The sequence below is a fragment of the Lissotriton helveticus genome, chromosome 4_1 (genome assembly GCF_964261635.1).
Source record: "Lissotriton helveticus chromosome 4_1, aLisHel1.1, whole genome shotgun sequence".
Lineage (NCBI taxonomy): Eukaryota > Metazoa > Chordata > Amphibia > Caudata > Salamandridae > Lissotriton > Lissotriton helveticus.
The window spans coordinates 1,078,251,122-1,078,271,362 of NC_136063.1; the positions used below are offsets into that span (position 1 = coordinate 1,078,251,122).

The window sequence follows — 20,241 nt, forward strand, 5'->3', positions numbered from 1 at the left end:
GAGGCCATTCGTAAGCATATGCTTGTTTACTTCACCATGGACAAGGTGAGAAAAGGAAGTAACAATTACATCCTCACTCTAAGGGGATGCAGGTACAAATCATGGGGGCATATCGACTTCCACCAAGAGGATTTCATTAAAAGTAGCTACTTTGTCCCATAATATTGATTTAATGGTGTGTTTAACATCACCTTCAATTTGTATATATAAGTGATCTAACTTGTCTGGAGGGGCAACCTGTTTATCCGCGGTTTAAACTGTAACAAAGGTATCAGTTGCTTTCGATACCAGAACCTCCTGGAGATTCCAGAATACTATCGTGACCTCTGCCACACAGCTGAGGAGAGTCACCTCCCAGCTTCTGTTCAGGAGGAGGGTTATCACTGTCTGTGGCATGTTTAACAGTCAATGCTGCTACTTTGTTTTTCTTAAATAGGGATTTATACTGAGGAGTTTTGTCCTCCTTTTTTATATTCACGTCAGATGAGAGTTGTGTCTCCCTCTTTAGTTTCACATACTTTTCTTGTCTGCGTTCAGATCACCCTCTTCTGTCGTAGTGCTGGTCAGATGATTCCTAAAAGGAATGACAAGACCATGTATCAGGAACCTGATACCTGCCTGGGGGCTTGATTTTAGTGCGATCACAAAAATTGTACCATTTCTCTCAATCAATCAATCAATCAAGGCATTTATAGAGCGCACTACTCACCCAATGGGTCTCAAGGCGCTTGGGGGGGGTGGGGTGCCGCTACTGCTCGAACAGCCAGGTCTTGAGCTTCTTCCTGAAGGAGAGGTGATCTTGGGTCAGGCGGAGGTCGGTAGGGAGGGTGTTCCAGGTCTTGGCGGCCAGGTAGGAGAAGGACCTTCCTCCTGTTGTCGCTCTTCGGATGCGGGGGACGGCGGCGAGGGCGTGGTTGGTCGAACGGAGGTGGCGTTTGGGAGCGTAGAAGTTGAGGCGGTTGTTGAGGTAGCTCGGGCCTTGGTCGTGTAGGGCTTTGTGTGCGTGGGTGAGGAGACGGAAGGTGATTCTCTTGTTGACGGGGAGCCAGTGCAGGTCTCTCAGGTGTCCGGAGATGTGGCTGCGTCGGGGGATGTCGAGGATGAGTCTGGCTGAGGCGTTCTAGATCCGCTGGAGTCTCTTCTGGAGCTTGGCGGTGGTTCCGGCGTAGAGGGCGTTGCCGTAGTCTAGTCGGCTGGTGACGAGGGCCTGGGTGACCGTCTTCCTGGTCTCGGTGGGGATCCACCGGAAGATCTTTCGTAGCATGCGCAGGATGTTGAAACAGGACGCGGAGACGGCGTTGACTTGTCTGGTCATGGAGAGGGAGGAGTCCAGGATGAAGCCCAGGTTGCGTGCGTGGTCTGTCGGTTTGGGTGCGATGCCCAGGGCGGGGGGCCACCAGGAGTCGTCCCAGGCGGAGGGCGAGGAGCCCAGGATGAGGACTTCCGTCTTGTCTGAGTTTAGTTTCAGGCGGCTGGTCGTCATCCACTCGGCTACGTCTTTCATCCCTTCGTGGAGGTTGGTTCTGGCGGCGGCGGGGTCGTTGGTCAGGGAGAGGATCAGCTGGGTGTCGTCGGCGTAGGAGATGATGTTGAGGTTGTGCTGACGTGCGATGGCCGCCAGGGGGCTCATGTAGATGTTGAAGAGGGTGGGGCTGAGCGAGGAGCCCTGGGGAACGCCGCAGATGACTTCCGTGGCTGCCGATCTGAACGGTGGTAGGCGGACTCTCTGTGTCCTTCCAGCGAGGAAGGAGATGATCCACTCCAGTGCCTTCTCCTGGATTCCGATGTTGCTGAGGCGCTGCACTAGGGTGCGGTGGCAAACAGTGTCGAACGCCGTGGAGAGGTCTAGGAGGATGAGGGCCGCTGTTTCACCGTTGTCCAGCAGGGCTCGGATGTCATCGGTGGCAGCGATGAGGGCGGTCTCGGTGCTGTGGTTGGCTCGGAAGCCAGACTGTGAGGGGTCGAGGGATCCATTCGTCTCGAGGAAGGCGGACAGCTGCTTGTTGACGGTCTTCTCGATGACTTTGGCTGGGAACGGGAGGAGCGAGATGGGGCGGTAATTCTTGAGTTCGGTGGGGTCCGCTGTTGGTTTCTTTAGTAGAGCGCTGAGTTCGGTGTGCTTCCAGCTCTCAGGGAAGGTGGCTGTGTCGAAGGAGGTGTTGATGATGTCCCGCAGGTGGGGTGCGATGACAGCGTCGGCCTTGTTGAAGACGTGGTGGGGGCAGGGGTCGGTCGGAGAGGTCTCAAGACCTTTGAGGGTAGAAAACCTCCTCAAGGTTTATCCTTCTGTTGTTTAGCAAACTCATGGGCTGGGCTGGCATCCTTGTCAGTGCTAGGCTTGCCAAGTGGTGGTATTGAAGGTCTGGTTCCCAAATGATTGCATCCTAGCAATGTATATACATTAGTAATAATTATAGGCAACTCATATTCGCAATCAGCAACTGCCACCACAGTAAGTCGCTGGTGAATAGCCAAAGATGCTGCTTCACCTTCAAATTAGAAAGAATCATTTCAGAGACTAAGGAACAATTACCCATTAATTTCATCCCAAAACCTAGGGCAGGACCTGTATCAGTTTGAGGACGTTTGGGTGAATGGCCATTGATGGAGTGCCTGACAGAGAGTATAGACTGTGGCAAAAATAGTCCTCCAGGTGTTGCAGTCTGCAAGAGTGGGAACCAGTCCAGTAGGTAAGCACATAGTTACAATTCAGTACTTGTCATGTGGTCCCATAGGGGAAACACAGCTTCAAGTTGATCTATTTTTTGGGCAATCGAAAAAGGAATTTCCTCACAATTAGTAGGATGTTTGCCCTTAACTGAATGAGCAATGATAGGACTAATTACAGGTGCTGCAGGCAACTGGGCTTGCACTTGCAGGCCAAGTCTAGCTGGACCAGCTAATAATGTACGCAAAGTAAATTGAGTCAAACATCTGTATAAGATGAGAATAACATTGTACAAACTGCGGGTTTAAACTAGATTTAAAGTGCCTAAATCTGGATATGGTGTATATCCAGCTAATGCCGGCCAAGTAGCCCCCTCATTACTGAGAGGACTCATTCAAACTGACCTAGGCACATGGGGAAGGGTGCCATTAAACCAAGTCTGGTGTTCCTAGACCGTAAGAGGAATTTCAACAAGTGCATAATGTCTATATGAAGACCCCGTTGTAAGGTGCCAACCAACCTACGTTGAAATTCTGGGGTCGAAATGTCGACATTTCCTTTGTTTTGCTTGATGCTAGCCCTTGAAATAACAGAGACTATTTATTGTGTTTCATTAATTGGGTTTAGCTAGGTACGAATTGTATGCAAATTCATATATCATTGGCTTGATTTTGAAAGTCTGATCTGGTTCCTAAAATTGATTTGCGATTTAACCCTTATTTCCATGTTTCTCATATGATCACGTATCCTCCCTCCAATTCACTTACCCATCCCCTTACTTCTCTGTCCTGCTGGGCATCGTTTGTATATATTATAGTATTTTTTTATCTCTATATGCCAAGTAATTTTTGTGTCGCAATGTGATTAAATAGCATTTGCTTTTGAGAAAGTCCTTTTTGAGAAATAATATTATGTGTTTATGATTCTAACTTGTCTTAAGTTTAGTCAGTCCTTAAATACTGGGGCCACTTTCTATTGTATTAAGGTCTATATGCAGCAGGTGCCTGTGAGACAGTGTATTCATAAAAAGTGTTATCTGGAAAGGTGGCCCAAGAATAATAAACGTCAAATCGGAAGGTAGCACCTGCTTCTACTACAAAGATTACAGGAGCTCCCACATTAGGGTCTCCATGTTGTGTTAAATGTGCATAGACAGCCGGTCTGCAGTTGGCTGAAAAAGCAATAGGTCTCCATGTGGTCATCTCTCATTTGTATTCGACTCATACTTTTGGCATCGTTGTTAAATTTCCCTGATTCAGATGTGTATGGTAGAGCATAGAGATTGTCTGGCAATTCCTGATATTTCTGCACTATTGCCTTGCTTTTTAAAATTGCTATCAGGCTCAATTGTAGCGGCCCAGGTTATAAAAGCCCAGGTTAAGTAATCACTCGACACAGTATGTTCGATTATTCACTCTACCAGCCTTCCGTCTCACTTCTTTCATCCAGTATGATGTGTGAGTCGAATACAACTGAGAGACGACCACATAGATTCCTATGGTTAGTGGACTACAGAAATAAAATACAGTTCTCCTCCACCTATTATTGCCATTTCAGCAGGAGACAACTTATGTTCTGGGTCTCTGAATTTTACCTGATAAGACTGAAATATTTTCTGTGCTGAAAAAGGCAAAGAAACTTTGTACCAAAACGCCACGTCGACATAATTTTTTATTCTTTGGGACAACTTTAATTTGTATTTTATAGTTTGTTTTGGAACAACAAAATGAATATAGATGTCATTCATGTAATCAAGAAGAAAAGTTTTTTTTCTTATAAACTGGAGGTACATGAATTTGTATTTTACAAATGAATATTTGATTTTTTTTTATAATTAAGCCATTTTGTTTTTTACATGTAAGTATTATAGTTTTAAATAAATAACTTGTGTATGAGTACATGATTGTTGATTGTTTTCTGTAGTGATTGTATTTTTCAGCCATTACTGCAACATATTCTAGCAGAGTGGATAGTAACCTGTGGGTAGTTTTTCTCTGTCCCTCCATTGTCGTTATAATACCTGAATTTTTATTTATGTAAATATCAACATCTTAATCACATGGTCCAAGTTGGAGCTAGGTTTATATAACCACTTGTATTTTCATCTTGTTTAAAACATGACCTCATTGAAAAGAGAATTCTCTCATTTTGTGTTACACAGACCCGTCTCTTTTCTAAAGTATGAGGTTACCTCCCTCATTTTGTTAGACTCTTGCAAAGTGCCTGATAAATCGGCAAACACTTCACTTTGTGAAAACGGCAGGGCATCCTTTTTATTTACTACGTGGTCTGGACTACCACATCTGTAACAAACTACTTTGGATTCACTATTACAATATCTTTTGGTCTCATTCTTATTTTATTTGCCACTTATATAACAAATTTCATTTAATCTCCTATCATGACTTCCCTTGTTCATTTCTTGTACCCGTGTTAATCTTAATCATGTCTTGTTGTTTGGGATCGCCTATTACACACACGCATTCTTGAATCTGTTTACTGTTAGCATTTATCATTAGCTGATCCCTTATCATTTGGTCAGTAGTGGTACAAAAGTTGCAGGGACTGAGCAACCTTCTCAGTTCAGTAAGAAATTATTCTAATGTTTCACTTTCTCTCTACTTCCTAGTGTAGAAATTATATTATTTCAAGGTTGGAAACAGTTTGCCAACATTGTCATTGCCTGCTTGTGGTCATTATACTCAAGTTGTCTTTCAGAAGCATTGACCTTAGGTAGAGATATGAAAGTTTCATGTCCATCTGACCAAAAATAAAACTAAACAATACACCTTCTATCCACTGGCATCTTTCTTGAAGCAATTGCCACAATGTACATCAGGATTTTTTCCAGAAAAACTGTGGCTGCCCTCTACTTTGTGAAAACTTTTGGGGTGGTTTGAAATGCATGTATCGCCCACACATTGAGTGAATAGTTAAATATAAAAGGTAGTTGCCTGGTCTGAGGTTGAAAAATCAAAGGGTTCTTCTACAATCTGTAACCAGTTTTAGTGTATGCGAAGAAATAATAAAATGTGTTAAATTACAGTCCATTGTCTGTTTTTCCAGGTGAGGGACAAGATGTGCAATAAGTCTCAAATGAGTGTGTATCTGGCTAATGACCACAAAGATTCAGATGGCACTAGGAGACACTGGGCAACAGTCACAATAACGTCCAAAATTATGTTACAATCCTGGGTATACAACTTGAAGTGTTCGGTTTGCTTGGAAATATGCAAGTGAATATGAGAGACACATGCAATAGTCAGAGAAGAAAGAGACACAGGTTATCTGATCAGGAAGAGATGCATTCACCTTGAATGCAGACATTCATAACCCACCCCGTTCAACCTACCTAGATAGAATGTACACCGAAAAGGTCAAAGGAGAACCATTATGAGGAAAGAAGGCAGGAGGACCAGGGAAGAGGCAAAACAGATAATGTAGAGCTACACCTGCCCGGGTGCCAACGAAGAGCACATATGGTTGTGCAACAAACAAAAAAACCAGCAGTAAGAGTCATCACAACAAGAAGGAGGTGGTCAGCCAGAAAAGGAAGAGGGGAGTGCCAAACAGATGGCCAATAAAGCAGCACAAATTTGAAACAATTTGTGCAAAACACAAAGAATAAGAATTGGCCCTCTTAACGTTGGGCCTTCAAGGGAGACATTTTTAAAAAAGGGGGTCTCTGGAGGTGGAAACCACAGAAGTGGCTGGCAACTTCTAATGCCAGATGGAAAGTAAAAGAAGGCTAAGCATTGTCATGAGCTGTAATCTAGCACATGGTGATTGGTGCCCAGACCTGTTAGAAAGCAGGGCCAATGGGGGAGCCTGGGTTGCAACAGCAGGCCTTGGGGTGCTAAACAGCAGAGCCACTTACAAACAGACACTGATGGGTTACCCCAAAGCCAACTTGGCACTCACAGCCAAACCTCCACCGGTAGCCGGCTGCCAAGTACAATGGCTAGTGAGTTAAGCTTACCATCTTGCACTGGGGTTACCTCAAAGACAGAACAACTCAGAGAGACTTCACATGTAACCGATCATTTTAAGAGGATTATTGCAAAGTTTGATATTTTACTTATGATAAATAAATAATGAACTTGTTTAGGTGGGCTTCACGGAAAGGCAGGGAGGGACGGTCCTTAGTTTAGGATGATTGAAACTCTTTCCTACGGAACCATGGACCTCTAGAATACATGCTGGTGGGGTGCACTGTACGTAATCCTTGGCAGAATCTATCCTGCACATTGCGCAAAGTTTTTTCTTGAACTATCCCAGCACAGATTTGACCCAAGTGTTGAATTTGAAAATTCTTTCAGTTGCACCTAGGAGAGATCTAGATTGACTGTTGAAGCATTACTTCTGACACACCTTTTAAAGGATTCCTAAGGACAGATGTCAAGTGATCCCAAATAGGGATTTTCACAGAGACTTTGCTGTACAAGAACAGATATACCTAGAAACAGAACATTCATGTTAATTACATACACCATAAGACTAAGTGTGAGCCTGAAACATATATAAGATATATACGATTTACAAATGATCAGGTTGTGAAATACTATGGCAATTAATTTACTTACGTAATCAGGATCCCAAATTATGTAGAGCAGTTCCTCTTTCACTTTCACCACAAAATAAAATAGAAATATGACTAACATAACGAGGGGACTGATGATCCTCCATGTGGCCTGCCAGAATATATTAGGTTTGTGACCAATCATGAATTTGATGTCATCATTAAATCTAAAAATAGAAAAAGAAATGTTAAGATTCTGCCATACTGTGGGTGATTATGTTTTTAGGAAAGACATGTTTCTCCATGATTGAATCTTTCATATATTCACATGCTTGAATTTTCCTTGTTGTCGTGGTGGGAGTCCCACACTACTTAACCGCTCCCATGCTCATGACGAGCTCAGCTCGTCATGAGCCACGGTGGCCGTGTGCTCATGACGAGCTGAGCTCATCATGACCGTTTCGCCGCGCCCACACTGGGATAATTCCCCTGCTGTGCTAGGTGTTCCATTGGAATGGGCATGGTCATGACGAGCTCAGCTCGTCATGAGCACACGGCCACCGTGGCTCATGACGAGCTGAGCTTGTCACGAGCACCGGGGCACTGCGCGCCCCCCCCCCTCTCCCAGCACAGCGGGGAAATTAGCCCCGCAGGGAAGCAGTACTAAAATGAGTACATAAGAATACATTGTGAAAGCAATTGAATTTGTTAACCAATTCTCATTCTTATAGAAGACCCAAACTTGAGCCAATGGGTTAAAAGCCCTGAAACCACGAGCCCCTGCAGAGCCACCAAACCTCGGATTTCTAACCGCACGTCGTGTGAGAAGTAGTCTTCCTGAGCTCTGCTCAGTTTTTGCTACTGGTGAACTCTTGATTCTCCTCTGTTCCTCTTTAGGAATATTCTTGAAGGAATTCAGCATAAGGTATTGTGTATTGGCTTCATTTCAAAATGTCAGAAGGACCTAAAAAGAGACTGTGCAGACCTTGCATATCTTGTGGAAAGGCAAGGCTGTTTTCAGAAGATCCTCACAAGGATTGTTTATATTGCTTACATCCCAACCATATACAGAGGGATTGTTAATATTGCAGAACTTTTTCTGCCAAGACTCTGAAGGACAGAGAGTCCATATTATTATTATGTCTGCACCAGAAAAAGTCCAGATTAGAATTTGGCTCAGAAAATGAGGAAAGCCCAAGTCACTCTACTCCTGAGTGAAAGCGAAAAAATTAGGCCTCTACCTCATCTCAAACCGAGCCAAAAAAAGTTAAGGGCTGGAAAAACATCTGAAAAAGCCATTTCAAAAGAGACCATTGAATACATATATATTTACTTATTCGGGCAAATATTTGATCTTTTACATCATAAAAGAAACATGTCATAAGCATAAAAACAGTTACAATTTGACATTACAATGCATCATAAAAAAATTATGTTTTTAAGCAAGCTATCATAGCGCCTAGAAATGTTAAAGTTTTGAATTGGGTCCACCTCTTGAAGTGTGAATTGGACTAGACTTCTTTTCCCATGATCCTGAGTAAATCACTATTACAATTCATTGTTCTATTCCCTGAGTTCAATTTGATGTACATATTCATATCAAAGTCTCAGAAACATTTTTGATAATTTTTTACCTCTTCCACCTGGCAAAGAGCAGAAATCTGGAAATTGCAAATACGAGCCATCTTGTGGTATCTGCCCTAAAAATGCGCAGAGCTTCACTGGGGCATGTAAAAGATAATAAACGGCAGGCAGGCATTATCCAGGTTTTCCGAAGGTCACCATAAGAGGGGCAAAATAAAAGAAAGTGATCAAGGGTCTCGGGGGAAGTGTGGCAGGTGGGGCACAGTGGTGTTACAGACACATTTTCCCAGGTACTTCTTCTTGAATTTAAAGGGAGAGCTCCGTATCTAAATTGGATGTACAAGGCTCTTGCCTGGGTGGGTTTAATGTCATCCAAGAACATTTCGAAACCAAACCATCCTTTAATGTTTAAAAAACTAGAGGTTAAAGTGCCATGTGCATTACCTTCAACACCTTTTTTTAAGAAGGGGAACCATTAATTTTGTTATAGACCCTGGCTCCTCCCAGATACACCCCAACCCTAGTTTTAAAAACGAATCCTTGATCATGTTGAACCACTTAATGCGACCTGTTTGTTTAAGCCAGGCAATTAGCTTTTCCAGGGCCTCCTTCACCAGGACCTGTGTGTTACTAGTCCATAACCTTATCCAAAACAGGAGAGCCCAAAGTATAGCAAAGTGGTTAATAGGTTTAAGACCAAGATCAAGTCTAAGTGGCAGGAAGGGAGTATTCACAGGTAGGTTCAGGGTCGCCCTAATAAATTTATGTTCAGCAAGGGCCAGGTCCTTGAAATTTTCCAGCCCCCATAACTCATCCCGGTATAGGGCTCCTCCTAGACCTTTGGCCCTATGAAGTACCATAATGGCGAGAGCGGCCAATATGGAGGATCTTTTCAATTTGTGGTGTCCAGACCAGCCTGTCGCTAATGGGTACTTCCAGATAATCAAATACCTTAACCTGCTCCAAGGTTTGTGTGCCCAGCATTAATTTATCCTTGTGTGACTTAGGGATTAAATGTTTAGTCTTGGAGCAGTATATTTCTAAACCTCTATCCTTACAGGCTTTGTCAAATTTGTTCAAAAGGTTCTGGATCCCCTTAGGTGTACTGGCAATGAGTAACGTGTCATCTGCAAAGAGCAAAAAGGGTACTACACTGCCTGACAATTGTGGGGGGGGGGGGGTCGCCAGCACAATTATACAGCTCTCCTATTAGCCCGTGAATATAGAGGGTAAATATTGTTGGGGCAAGGACCCATCCTTAGCATACGCCTTTACGAACGGAATATCTTTTGAAAGACTACCATCAGAGTTCTACCTGACCTTTGCATATGTGTCGTGGTATAGACGGATCAAGATGTTAAGTAAATATGATGGGAGTCCTAGTTCTCTCAAAGCTAGCCAAAGTTGGGTACGATCTATAGAATCGAAGGCTGTTTGTAAGTCTATAAGCACAACATACAAATGGCCTCCTCTGATGGTTACTTTCTTCCAAATGACCAGAAGAAATCTGAAAACTTGGTTAGTGGTGCTTGTAGAGTCCCCAATCCTGCCTGTAGATTTGACAAAACATTATTTTCCTTGATACAATGTTGGATTCTGGCTAGAATAATTTCACAAAAGATATTGGGGGAGACATCTATAAGGCTGATAGGCCTCTAGTTTTCGGAAGACCCTTTGTCTCCCTTTTTAGGTCAAGCCTACAGCATTGCTTTAGCAATGCTTGTTTGGCGAGATTATAGTAAGGCTTTCAAAAGTCTACCCAAACTGCGGATTAGGTACAGTTCATGTGAGCCTGGCGCGTGCACATCGCCAGCCAAATCGCACACCATTTGACTGAACCTCGGTATCAGACTTCAAAGGAATCCGCTCCCCGGCCCCCATCAGACTTCAAAGGAAGGAGAGCTTGTTCCATTTGTGTTCATGCCGTCCACAACAGCTCCTACCACGGCACACTGTTTCATGTTTATGGGCTCCATTGCCTTTCCCTTGCTGCAGCCTCCAAAGTCCTTGAATTCTCACTACACCCGCTGGTGCAGGTTATACCTGGGTGCTGCACCACATGATTTAGCACAGTGCTCTCTTTCTTCATATCCCCTTCTTCCCCCATATCGATCTCTTCCTCTCACTGTTATTCCCAGGTTTGTAATCATTGATTGTCTTTGCCTGCGACTTTTTATTTTTTATTTTGTGCAGTTTTATACAGCACGAATTAAAGTGCTTTACATGAGCACCCATTACGTTGCACAAAGACACATTAATTTTTGGTAGGCAGCATGTGGAGATTAAGTGAATTGCCCAGAATCACACTATGTTGATCCAACGCCGATGCTCGAGCCTGGTTTCCCAAAGTCGGCAGCACTGGCCATTACGCCGTCATTAAAAATGGCCCTCCCCCAGCACAGAACGTGCATTGCTTGTTTACCTTCTCTCCAACCACCCAATCTGTGTTGTGTAACTTTATACCCCACCTCCTTTGTGTTGCTTGTTTATTTGTAAGTTTTGCAGTTTGATATAGCACGAAATATAGCGCTTTACATGAGCATCTGGTCATTGATTGTTTGCGGACACGGTGCTAAAACCTCCAAACAAAGCAGCGTCACCACAGTGCTGGCCATCTTACCGCACTGCTGCCCACTGTCTCACATACCTTGCAATCCAAAGATGGCTCCAAGGCATGCAGGATCAGAATGACCTAGGCGCCAGAGCCTCCATAATGCCACCATTGCAAGGACACCACTTCTGAAAACCTTATCAGGCCACGGGGAAGGAGTGAGCCGGCAGCGCCGACCTTCTGTCCCAGTGTCACACAGGCCGCTCTTTCTCTCTTCTCTAAATTCCTTTGGCTGGGGCTTTGAGGTACACGACTCGCATGCTTTTTTGATTTTATTTTGTGCAGTTGTATATAGTATGAATTATAGCGCTTTACATGAGCACCCGTTACATTGCACAAGGACACATGCATTTTTGGTATGCAGCACAGGGATATTAAGTGAATTGCCCCGAATCACACTATGTTGTTCAAACCCCGATGCTCGAGCCTGGTTTCCCAAAGTCGCAGCTCTGGCCATTACGCCGTCATTTTGGTTCCCAGTCACTTTTAACCCTTTCACTCTCATTCCTATACCCCCTAATGTTATGTGTATGAGGTGTCAATTAGGTAGGGAGGAGCTTCAGCACAAAGGGGCCCTGCACATCAGCTGCAGTACCCCTATTCAGCTACAGAGACGCAAATACAGCCACTGCTCCAGATACATGAACAAAAACAATACTAAGGACCAATCCTGGGAGTATCACCGTGGTGGTTCTTTGCTCTATTAGACTGTTTATGAGTGCTCTAGTATTTTTAAAACAGTGGACAGAGGTACTACGAGAGTCTGATGTGCCTAGGATCTAACTCCTACTTGCTCCCAGGGCTTCATATTTACCGTCATATTGCATTTTGGTGACTATATCAGACTGGGCACTCCCCCCCCCCCGCAGGTACTATTCAGTCCATTTTTTATCTATGCTCTTGCTCGCACCTTTTACATTAATTCTAAATACTTCCAATCTTGCCAAAAAGGGAGCAAAGGAATAATTACAAAAAGTGTTTTCCCAAGTTCACACAATTTGGCCAAATACACGATATCTGCTCTCTCTCTATACCCCTCTCTCTCTACACTCCTCTCTCTCTACATCCCCCTCTATCTCTACACCCCTCTCTCTTTATACCCCTCTCTCTACACCCCCGTCTCTCTACACCCCTATCTCTCTGTCTATCGCCCTCACTCTGTCCTATCTATCTATCTATCTATCTATCTATCTCTATCTATCTATCTATCTATCTATCTATCGATCTGTTCTGTAGGATCCGTGTAGGGTGTCCGATGGGTGAGCATTTTTATGCGCGATGGCCATGCGACCCGTACGCGACTTCAAGCGCATAGGTGACATATACGTATCACGCCACGCCACGCTCGCGAGTTTCCGCATGACGTCATCTACGTCTTCAAGGAGGTAGGCGAGCGACTTCCGCAAAATTTTTCAAAACACAAAAAGATATATATATATGTATTTAATATAAATATTAAGGCAACAAAAAGAATATTGTTTTAGTTGTAATAAACTTATATTACTTTTAAATGCAATTTCGCAGAGTCGCGCTAAGTGTGTGTTGCGTGTACGCACCTAACGCGGATCCCATATGACCAAAAAAAAGAGATTTGATTGGTTTATAACGCTTGCTGTTCTAACTATTGAAGAACCCAACCCATTTCAATTACTCCTCTTAGACCTTCATTAGGAGAAACCCTGTTCTGAGAAGAACCTCACTTTTTCTTTGTTGGAAATCTGAATTTCTTTTTTGGAGAAAAACATTGCTACACCGCTGAAACAATCATCTGATTCTGATGATTTTGTTGCTGAACAATTTCTACCAGGACCTCTCCCTCCAGAAAGATACACATCCATCGTATGGAAATTTTTTACTTTTCCGGAGGGGCAAAAGAAATGTAATGCCACGAAGGTGACATGCAAGATTTGCCAGGCAGTGCTGTCCAGAGGAGATCCTAATAAAAAATACTCCTGTGGCACTGCTAGTATGGGCAAGCACCTCCAATCCCTGCATACTGTGAACTTTGCTCACGAAGAATTTAGAAGACTGTGCCAAAATGCACCTCCACCACCGGCAATAGCAAGTACCTCTGGGGCATCACCTTCAACATCACCACCAGACATACGTCCCCAATTTGTGAAAGTTAGAATGCACTGCGTGAAGTGCAATAGTTTCATTTGTTATGGAGAGCACTCAGTAGTACTAGTTTGCAGAGCAATTGATAACCATCGCTGCTAGATTTCTTTTTTATTCCTTCAAAGTTCATGGTTTTGTTCATCCTGTTGACTTTTCTTTCTTTAAAAAAAAAAAAAAAAAAAGAAAACGGTCAAAAAAATCAAAAAATATATAAGAAAGTACAAAAAAAAGTTCTTTTCAGAACTAACTACTCTGGTTAAAGAAAGAGATGCATATGTATGCTAGTGTGTGAAAGTTTATATGAATGTATACGTACTACATAATTGAGTGAAAAAATGCATTTGTGGTGTATGGTGAATATATGACTGCAGAACTGTAAGGAAGTGCTGTGGCATGATACTGTAAGCTCTTTACCTACAGCATGTTAAGATACTTCCGAACCACAGGGATGCAACATATATACATAATGTATTGCAACTCTGTGCTTCTCTTTGCACTGCTGCTTAAACTACATCCATGTGGTGACATAGGCACCATTGCACCATGGTGCAAGAATATCTGTGTCATGTGTAGTTTATTTTTGTACAAAAAGGCTCACCTTCCTGCACAAAAACAATGAACACATTTTTCTCCTTCAATGTATGGTGTGGATTTTAGCATATATTGAAAGAGAAAAAATGAGGAGAAATAAAAAGAATTCTCCTTGTTGTGCATCGCTACATCAATTGGAGGATGGTGCAGTATTTACACACATGTCCAGACTTATCATTTCTGATAAATCTGGTGATGTGTCTTGTTCTGTGAGTGTTCTCTGCAAACATGCAAAGCAACATCTATAGAACGCCCTTTCAACATAAAGTTGTGTGTATGATGAAGTTGTATTTACATGGGAAAGAAAAGTTACACAGAATGCCTTTTCCTCTCCTTGTAAATATGAACGATTTTTTTCGCAATCACTATGTTACAAAAAGTGACATATTATTGGCATAGGATGCTTTCTATACATATCTTTTGGGTTAGTTGGTCCCCAGTGACACTCTGGGACAGATTTACAAGCTTTCAGCACCACCAGTACGTCACTTTTGATGACGTACTGGTGGCGCAGGGGGCTCCTCTATATTTACAAGGAGAGGAAAAGTCACCCTACGTGATTTTTCCTTTCCTTGTAAATACGATCCCTTCACACACAGCACTTTGCGGTGATTGGGCATTTCATGGGTGCTGCTGTGGGTGTTCCCACGCTACACCCATGGAACAATACACATCTCCAGATTTACGAGATATCGTCAATTTGGAGATGTGTCTGAATGTAGGCGCAGTGAGGAAAAATGTTTGAATTTTTCTTCGTTTTTCCCTCTTTCAATGCGTGCTGTATTCTATAGCACGCATTGAAAGAGGAAAGAGCTTTTAGTGATTGTTTTTGTGCAGGAAGGTGCCCCAACACCACCCGCAACAGGTTCCCCACCGGAGCTGGAGCAAGATCACCGCCGAGCAGCTCACCACCTCCCTCAGCCAGAACACACCCACCAACACAGTGGACCCAAACGTAGCAGCCAGCAACCTCGCCAAGTGGCTGACCGCCTGCGCCGACGACCTGGCACCACTAAAGAACCCTCCCTGCAGAACCGGCAGCAAGAAAACCCCCTGGTTCACCAACGAACTCAAGGAATCCAAGAAGAACTGCCGCACCCTCGAGAAAGCATGGCGGCTCGACCAGACCACAGACAACAGGACCGCCCTCAAGAACGCCATCCGCAAACACCACCAGCTGATCCGCGCCACCAAGAAATCGGCACTCAAAGAACGACTGGACAACAACGCCCACGACAGCAAGGAACTCTTCAGCGTCGTCAAAGAGTTCTCCAACCCCAGCGCCGGAAACAATGACATCACTCCCTCGCAAGACCTCTGCGACTCACTCGCCTCGTTCTTCCACAGCAAGATCGCAGACATACACAACAGCTTCAACGCACAGACCATGCACCCTACCGCCGAACCAGTGCCCGCCACCACCACCCTCTGCAACTGGACCCAGATCAACACGGAAGACACCACCCACATGATGAACTCCATCCTCTCCAGAGCACCAACCGACCCCTGCCCACACCACGTCTTCAACAAAGCCAACGCCATCATCGCACCCCATCTCCGGGACATCATCAACTCCTCCTTCCACACCGCCACCTTCCCGGAGAGCTGGAAGCACGCCGAGCTTACCGCCCTCCTGAAGAAACCAACGGCGGACCCCACCGACCTCAAGAACTACCGTCCCATCTCGCTCCTTCCCTTTCCGGCCAAAGTCATCGAGAAGACCGTCAACAGACAGCTGGCCGCCTTCCTCGAGACTAATGGATCCCTCGACCCCTCGCAGTCCGGGTTTCGTGCCAACCACAGCACCGAGACCGCCCTAATCGCAGCCACAGACGACATCAGAACCCTGATCGACAACGGGGAAACAGCGGCCCTCATCCTCTTAGACCTCTCTGCGGCGTTCGACACAGTCTGCCACCGCACCCTAGTGAAGCGCCTCAGCAACATCGGAATCCGAGGGAAAGCACTGGAATGGATCATCTCATTTCTCACCGGAAGAACCCAGAGAGTCCGCCTCGCCCCATTCAGATCCGAGGCCACCGAAGTAATCTGCGGCGTACCACAAGGATCTTCACTCAGCCCAACCCTCTTCAACGTCTACATGAGCCCCCTCGCAGCCATCGCATGCCAACATGACCTCAACATTATCACTTACGCCGACGACACCCAGCTGATCCTCTCCCTCACCAACGACCCCAACACCGCCAGAGCCAACCAACACGAAGGGATGAAAGACGTCGCCGACTGGATGAGGAGCAGCCGCCTTAAACTGAACTCAGACAAGACAGAAGTCCTCATCCTGGGATCCTCACCCTCTGCCTGGGACAACTCCTGGTAGCCCCCGGCCCTGGGCACCGCTCCCAAGCCAACGGACCACGCACCCAACCTGGGCTTCATCCTGGACTCCTCCCTGTCGATGACCAGACAAGTCAACGCCGTCTCATCTACGTGCTTCAACACCCTGCGCATGCTCCGCAAGATCTTCAGATGGATCCCCACCGAAACCAGGGAGACCGTCACCCAGGCACTCGTCACCAGCCGACTGGACTACGGGAACACCCTCTACGCCGGAACCACAGCCAAACTTCAAAAAAGACTCCAGCGTATCCAGATCGCCTCCGCACGACTCATCCTGGACATCCACCGACACAGCCACATCACCGGACACCTGAGAGACCTGTACTGGCTCCCCGTCAGCAAGAGAATCACATTCAGACTCCTGACCCACGCACACAAGGCTCTCCACGACCTGGGCCCCAAGTACCTCAACGACCGCATGACCTTCTACACGCCCACCCGCCAGCTACGACCAACCAGTCACGCCCTCGCCACCGTACCACGCATCCGCAGAGCCACTGCCGGAGGAAGATCCTTCTCCTACCTGGCAGCCAAGACCTGGAACTCCCTCCCCACCCACCTTCGGCGAACCCAGGACCATCTCTCCTTCAGGAAACAGCTCAAGACCTGGCTGTTCGAGCAGTAGCCCCCCCCCCCCCAGCGCCTTGAGACCCTCCCGGGTGAGTAGCGCGCTTTATAAATGCTGTGATTGATTGATTGAGGATCCTTGTCTGCACACCCCTGGTTTTAGGTCTTTATTAGTATTTCTATCTGTGGGAACGCCATTATCTTGTGCAATCAGAATCTGTCCATGTTGGAACTGTGTTGACTATGTGGATTGGTTTGTTTTATTTCCAATGCCCTTTAATTGTCTCATTAGGCTCCCCTCTGGTCTGTTTACTATATATGATTCAGGGTCGCTACTCTCGAAGCTCCAGTTTATACTACTCCCCTTAAATGTATGTATTGTAGATTGATCATAGTTGCTATCCTCGGTGCTCCGAGGTACCACAACTGGACTATTTTCTCTTGGTACGGCTACCTTCGGTCGGGGCGACACTTCTGTGGGAATGGACTGGTTTTCTACCACTTTCCCTGGTTGTTTTTGATGTTTCCATATGCCATTGGGGAGGTTAAAAATTGGGTAATTATCTGGGACCTGTTTATTGAATGTTTTGCTGGTGCGTAGTCGATTTCTAGCTTTTCTAGCTCGTTTTTTTGGCCTGTTTGTTAAAGCGGGTTGTTGATTGTTTGTTATGCTCGTCTGCTTATGTGTTTGTGGATTTACTTCGATGGTCAGAACGTGACTATATTTAGTCAATTCTAACGATTTGTTGTCTGGTGCTATTGGTTCCTCAGTTAATTCTCCTGATTTTGACTTTTTTTCTTTTCGTTGTGGGATGCTCAGTTCTTTTTTTCTTTGGGGAATTTTTTGAAGGGTTTTTCTGGTCATCTTTTCCACTTTGTCTTTTTCATCATTATTTATATCTTTTTCGTGGCGATGTTATTGATGTTTTTTTCCTCCCATGAACAGTGTTTACCATGTGGTACCTCATTTTCAAATTCGCAATTCGTATGTTTGCATTCATAAAGGATGCTTTTGAGTATAGTCGGTAGTTCCATTAGATTTTCGAGTATAGGGCTACAAGGGCAGATGGAAGGTTGAGCCCGCATTTCATTTAGATCCTGGGGGTTTGCAAGTATATTCATCATGGTATCAAGTTTATTATTTATATCTGAAATATGTTCAGTGTTTAAACTTATTAAATTTATTTGAATATCAAGTTTGTCTGACTGCATATTCAGTGTTTTGATTGATGTTTCTAGTGTTTTCACTAGAACACCATGTAGATTTATTAGAGATTCCAGATTGTAATTTAGATCCTCTTTTCCATCTGATGGATATTGAATAAGGTTGTTATCTGCCTGGTGGCCCCAGTTGATGTTACGATTAAGCAGATTTGCGGTACTTTTTTTGTTTTCCACCGCGTTCTCCCTATCCATATAGGCCCTTTGTTCCAGGTTTAGTTAATTTTTATTGCGTGTTTTGTTAAGTGCTTCTGTGGGTACTTGGTCTGCCTGTTCCGAGAAACTTGATATCTCAATTATTATTTCCTGTCTTACTTTTGGTTCTGACGTCAATTGTTTACTTTGTAGGCCCCCTGCTGGATTTTTTCCCAGTGCGTCATTAGCTAGCGTTGTGATCTTGTTGGATAATTTAATTTGCTGGGATTTTGTTTCTCCTTTTTTAAGTTCTCGGCTAGTAACGCGCGAAGCGCGTTCTACCCAGAGACGGGCGAAGTGCGTTCTCGCCAGAGAACTATAGCTGGTGTCTCAGCCGACAACGAGTTGGGATGTGGCTACAAGACCTGACCGCGCGCGCAGCATTCCCTATAGCAGCGGCGGATTCCGACGCACGCCTTCGGATCGGGTCGCGCACGTGAGCTTCAACCGAAGACAGCTCACGTGACGTCGCGCGGCCCAATCCGAAGGCACGCGTCGGAATTGGCTCTCGCAGTCCTGCCCCTTCTCGCCGGACCGGCACTCGCCCTGCACGTCTTGTTCTTTTTTTTTTTGTGTCCTCATTTGCCTTACCCTCAATATAGGAGATACCAACCACCTAGCGAGTCCTTCACATTGGAGCTGAGCCAGACTGCTTTTCCTTCCCTCTCTCCTGTGCTGGGACTCGGGTTGTTTTAAAGGTGGCAGAGAAATCCCAAAAGCTTGAGGAGTTTAAGCTGACTCCATCTAGGTATATTTCAACCTGTAGGACCAATATCGTGTCGAGGCTAGACCCAGTCCAAGGAGTGTTTACGGCATAATCATAGGACCCGGGGAAAAAAAACAAAAAAACCCGGAGTGTATCTCCACTTGGTCAACAGATCCCAAAAAAAAAGGTTGCGTTTACTGCATGATCTTTTGAGATCTGCTTTAGATGTTTCATATAAAGACGTGAGCCATCCAGAATGTAATGGGGCTGTTTTCTCTACCCAATGCAAACAGATTTGCCTTCTGGCCAACAAAATGGCATAAAAGAGAAATGACCTTGCTTTACCAGTAATGCTGTCTTCCAACCCAAAGATAATAAGTGGTAGTGTTATTGAGAGTGATGTGTTTAAAATGGAATTTAGGGTAGCCTTCACTTCTCTCCAAAACCGGCCTATATCGGGACAATCCATAAACATATGGATATCAGATGCTCCCATAAGATTACATTTGTTACATTTTTTGTCAGGGAGAAATTTGGAAAGTTTTAATGGCGTGATGTATGCACGGTGAACTGAGAAGAGATGGTTTCTTCTTAGCCATGATGGTTTTACAATTTTGTGTAGAAGAGCGAAAGAATTTAGCCACAACTCCTCACAGTGAAGGCCGGTTGCCACCCCCCACAGCTGGTCTGGGAGGGCAAAATCCCCGTCGATTTCTTCCAGGATCTCCCATACCATAGGGCTACCTCCTTTCCTCCCCCTGATCTTTCCACTAACTGTTGCTCCAAAACGCTTATTTTCCCAAGGTGTTCGTCTTTGCTGCGCTGGGATCTCCTCCAACTATCCAATTGGATGTACTTAAATCTGGACAGTCCAGAACCGATGTGATCATGTAACTCGTCCCAAGCTATTAATGATCCCTCCTTCAGTAACTGACCCCATCTTAAAATCCCAGCTTATTCTAGTATGGATGACAGGCTATCTCTCATACATGATGGAAGCCCGGGGGATTCCCAAATTGGGGCAAAGTTAGAGTAGTAGGACAGCCCCAGTCTTTTTCTGATGATAAGCCAAGTCTTAGTCCATGATTGTAGTATTTTAAGTT

At 44.9% G+C, this 20,241-nt stretch overlaps 1 protein-coding gene across 4 annotated transcripts in view; it reads right to left on the reverse strand.

Annotated features, from left to right (window-relative positions):
- LOC144828987 (sodium-dependent neutral amino acid transporter B(0)AT1-like) overlaps positions 1-20,241 on the reverse strand; it is a 1,274,746-nt gene that overhangs the window by 138,183 nt on the left and 1,116,322 nt on the right. For all 4 annotated transcript variants that reach the window (XM_078687667.1, XM_078687664.1, XM_078687665.1 and 1 more), the window contains one exon: positions 7,252-7,414. In XM_078687667.1, coding sequence (XP_078543793.1) covers positions 7,252-7,414 — 163 coding nt within the window. The remainder of the gene's footprint in view (positions 1-7,251; positions 7,415-20,241) is intronic.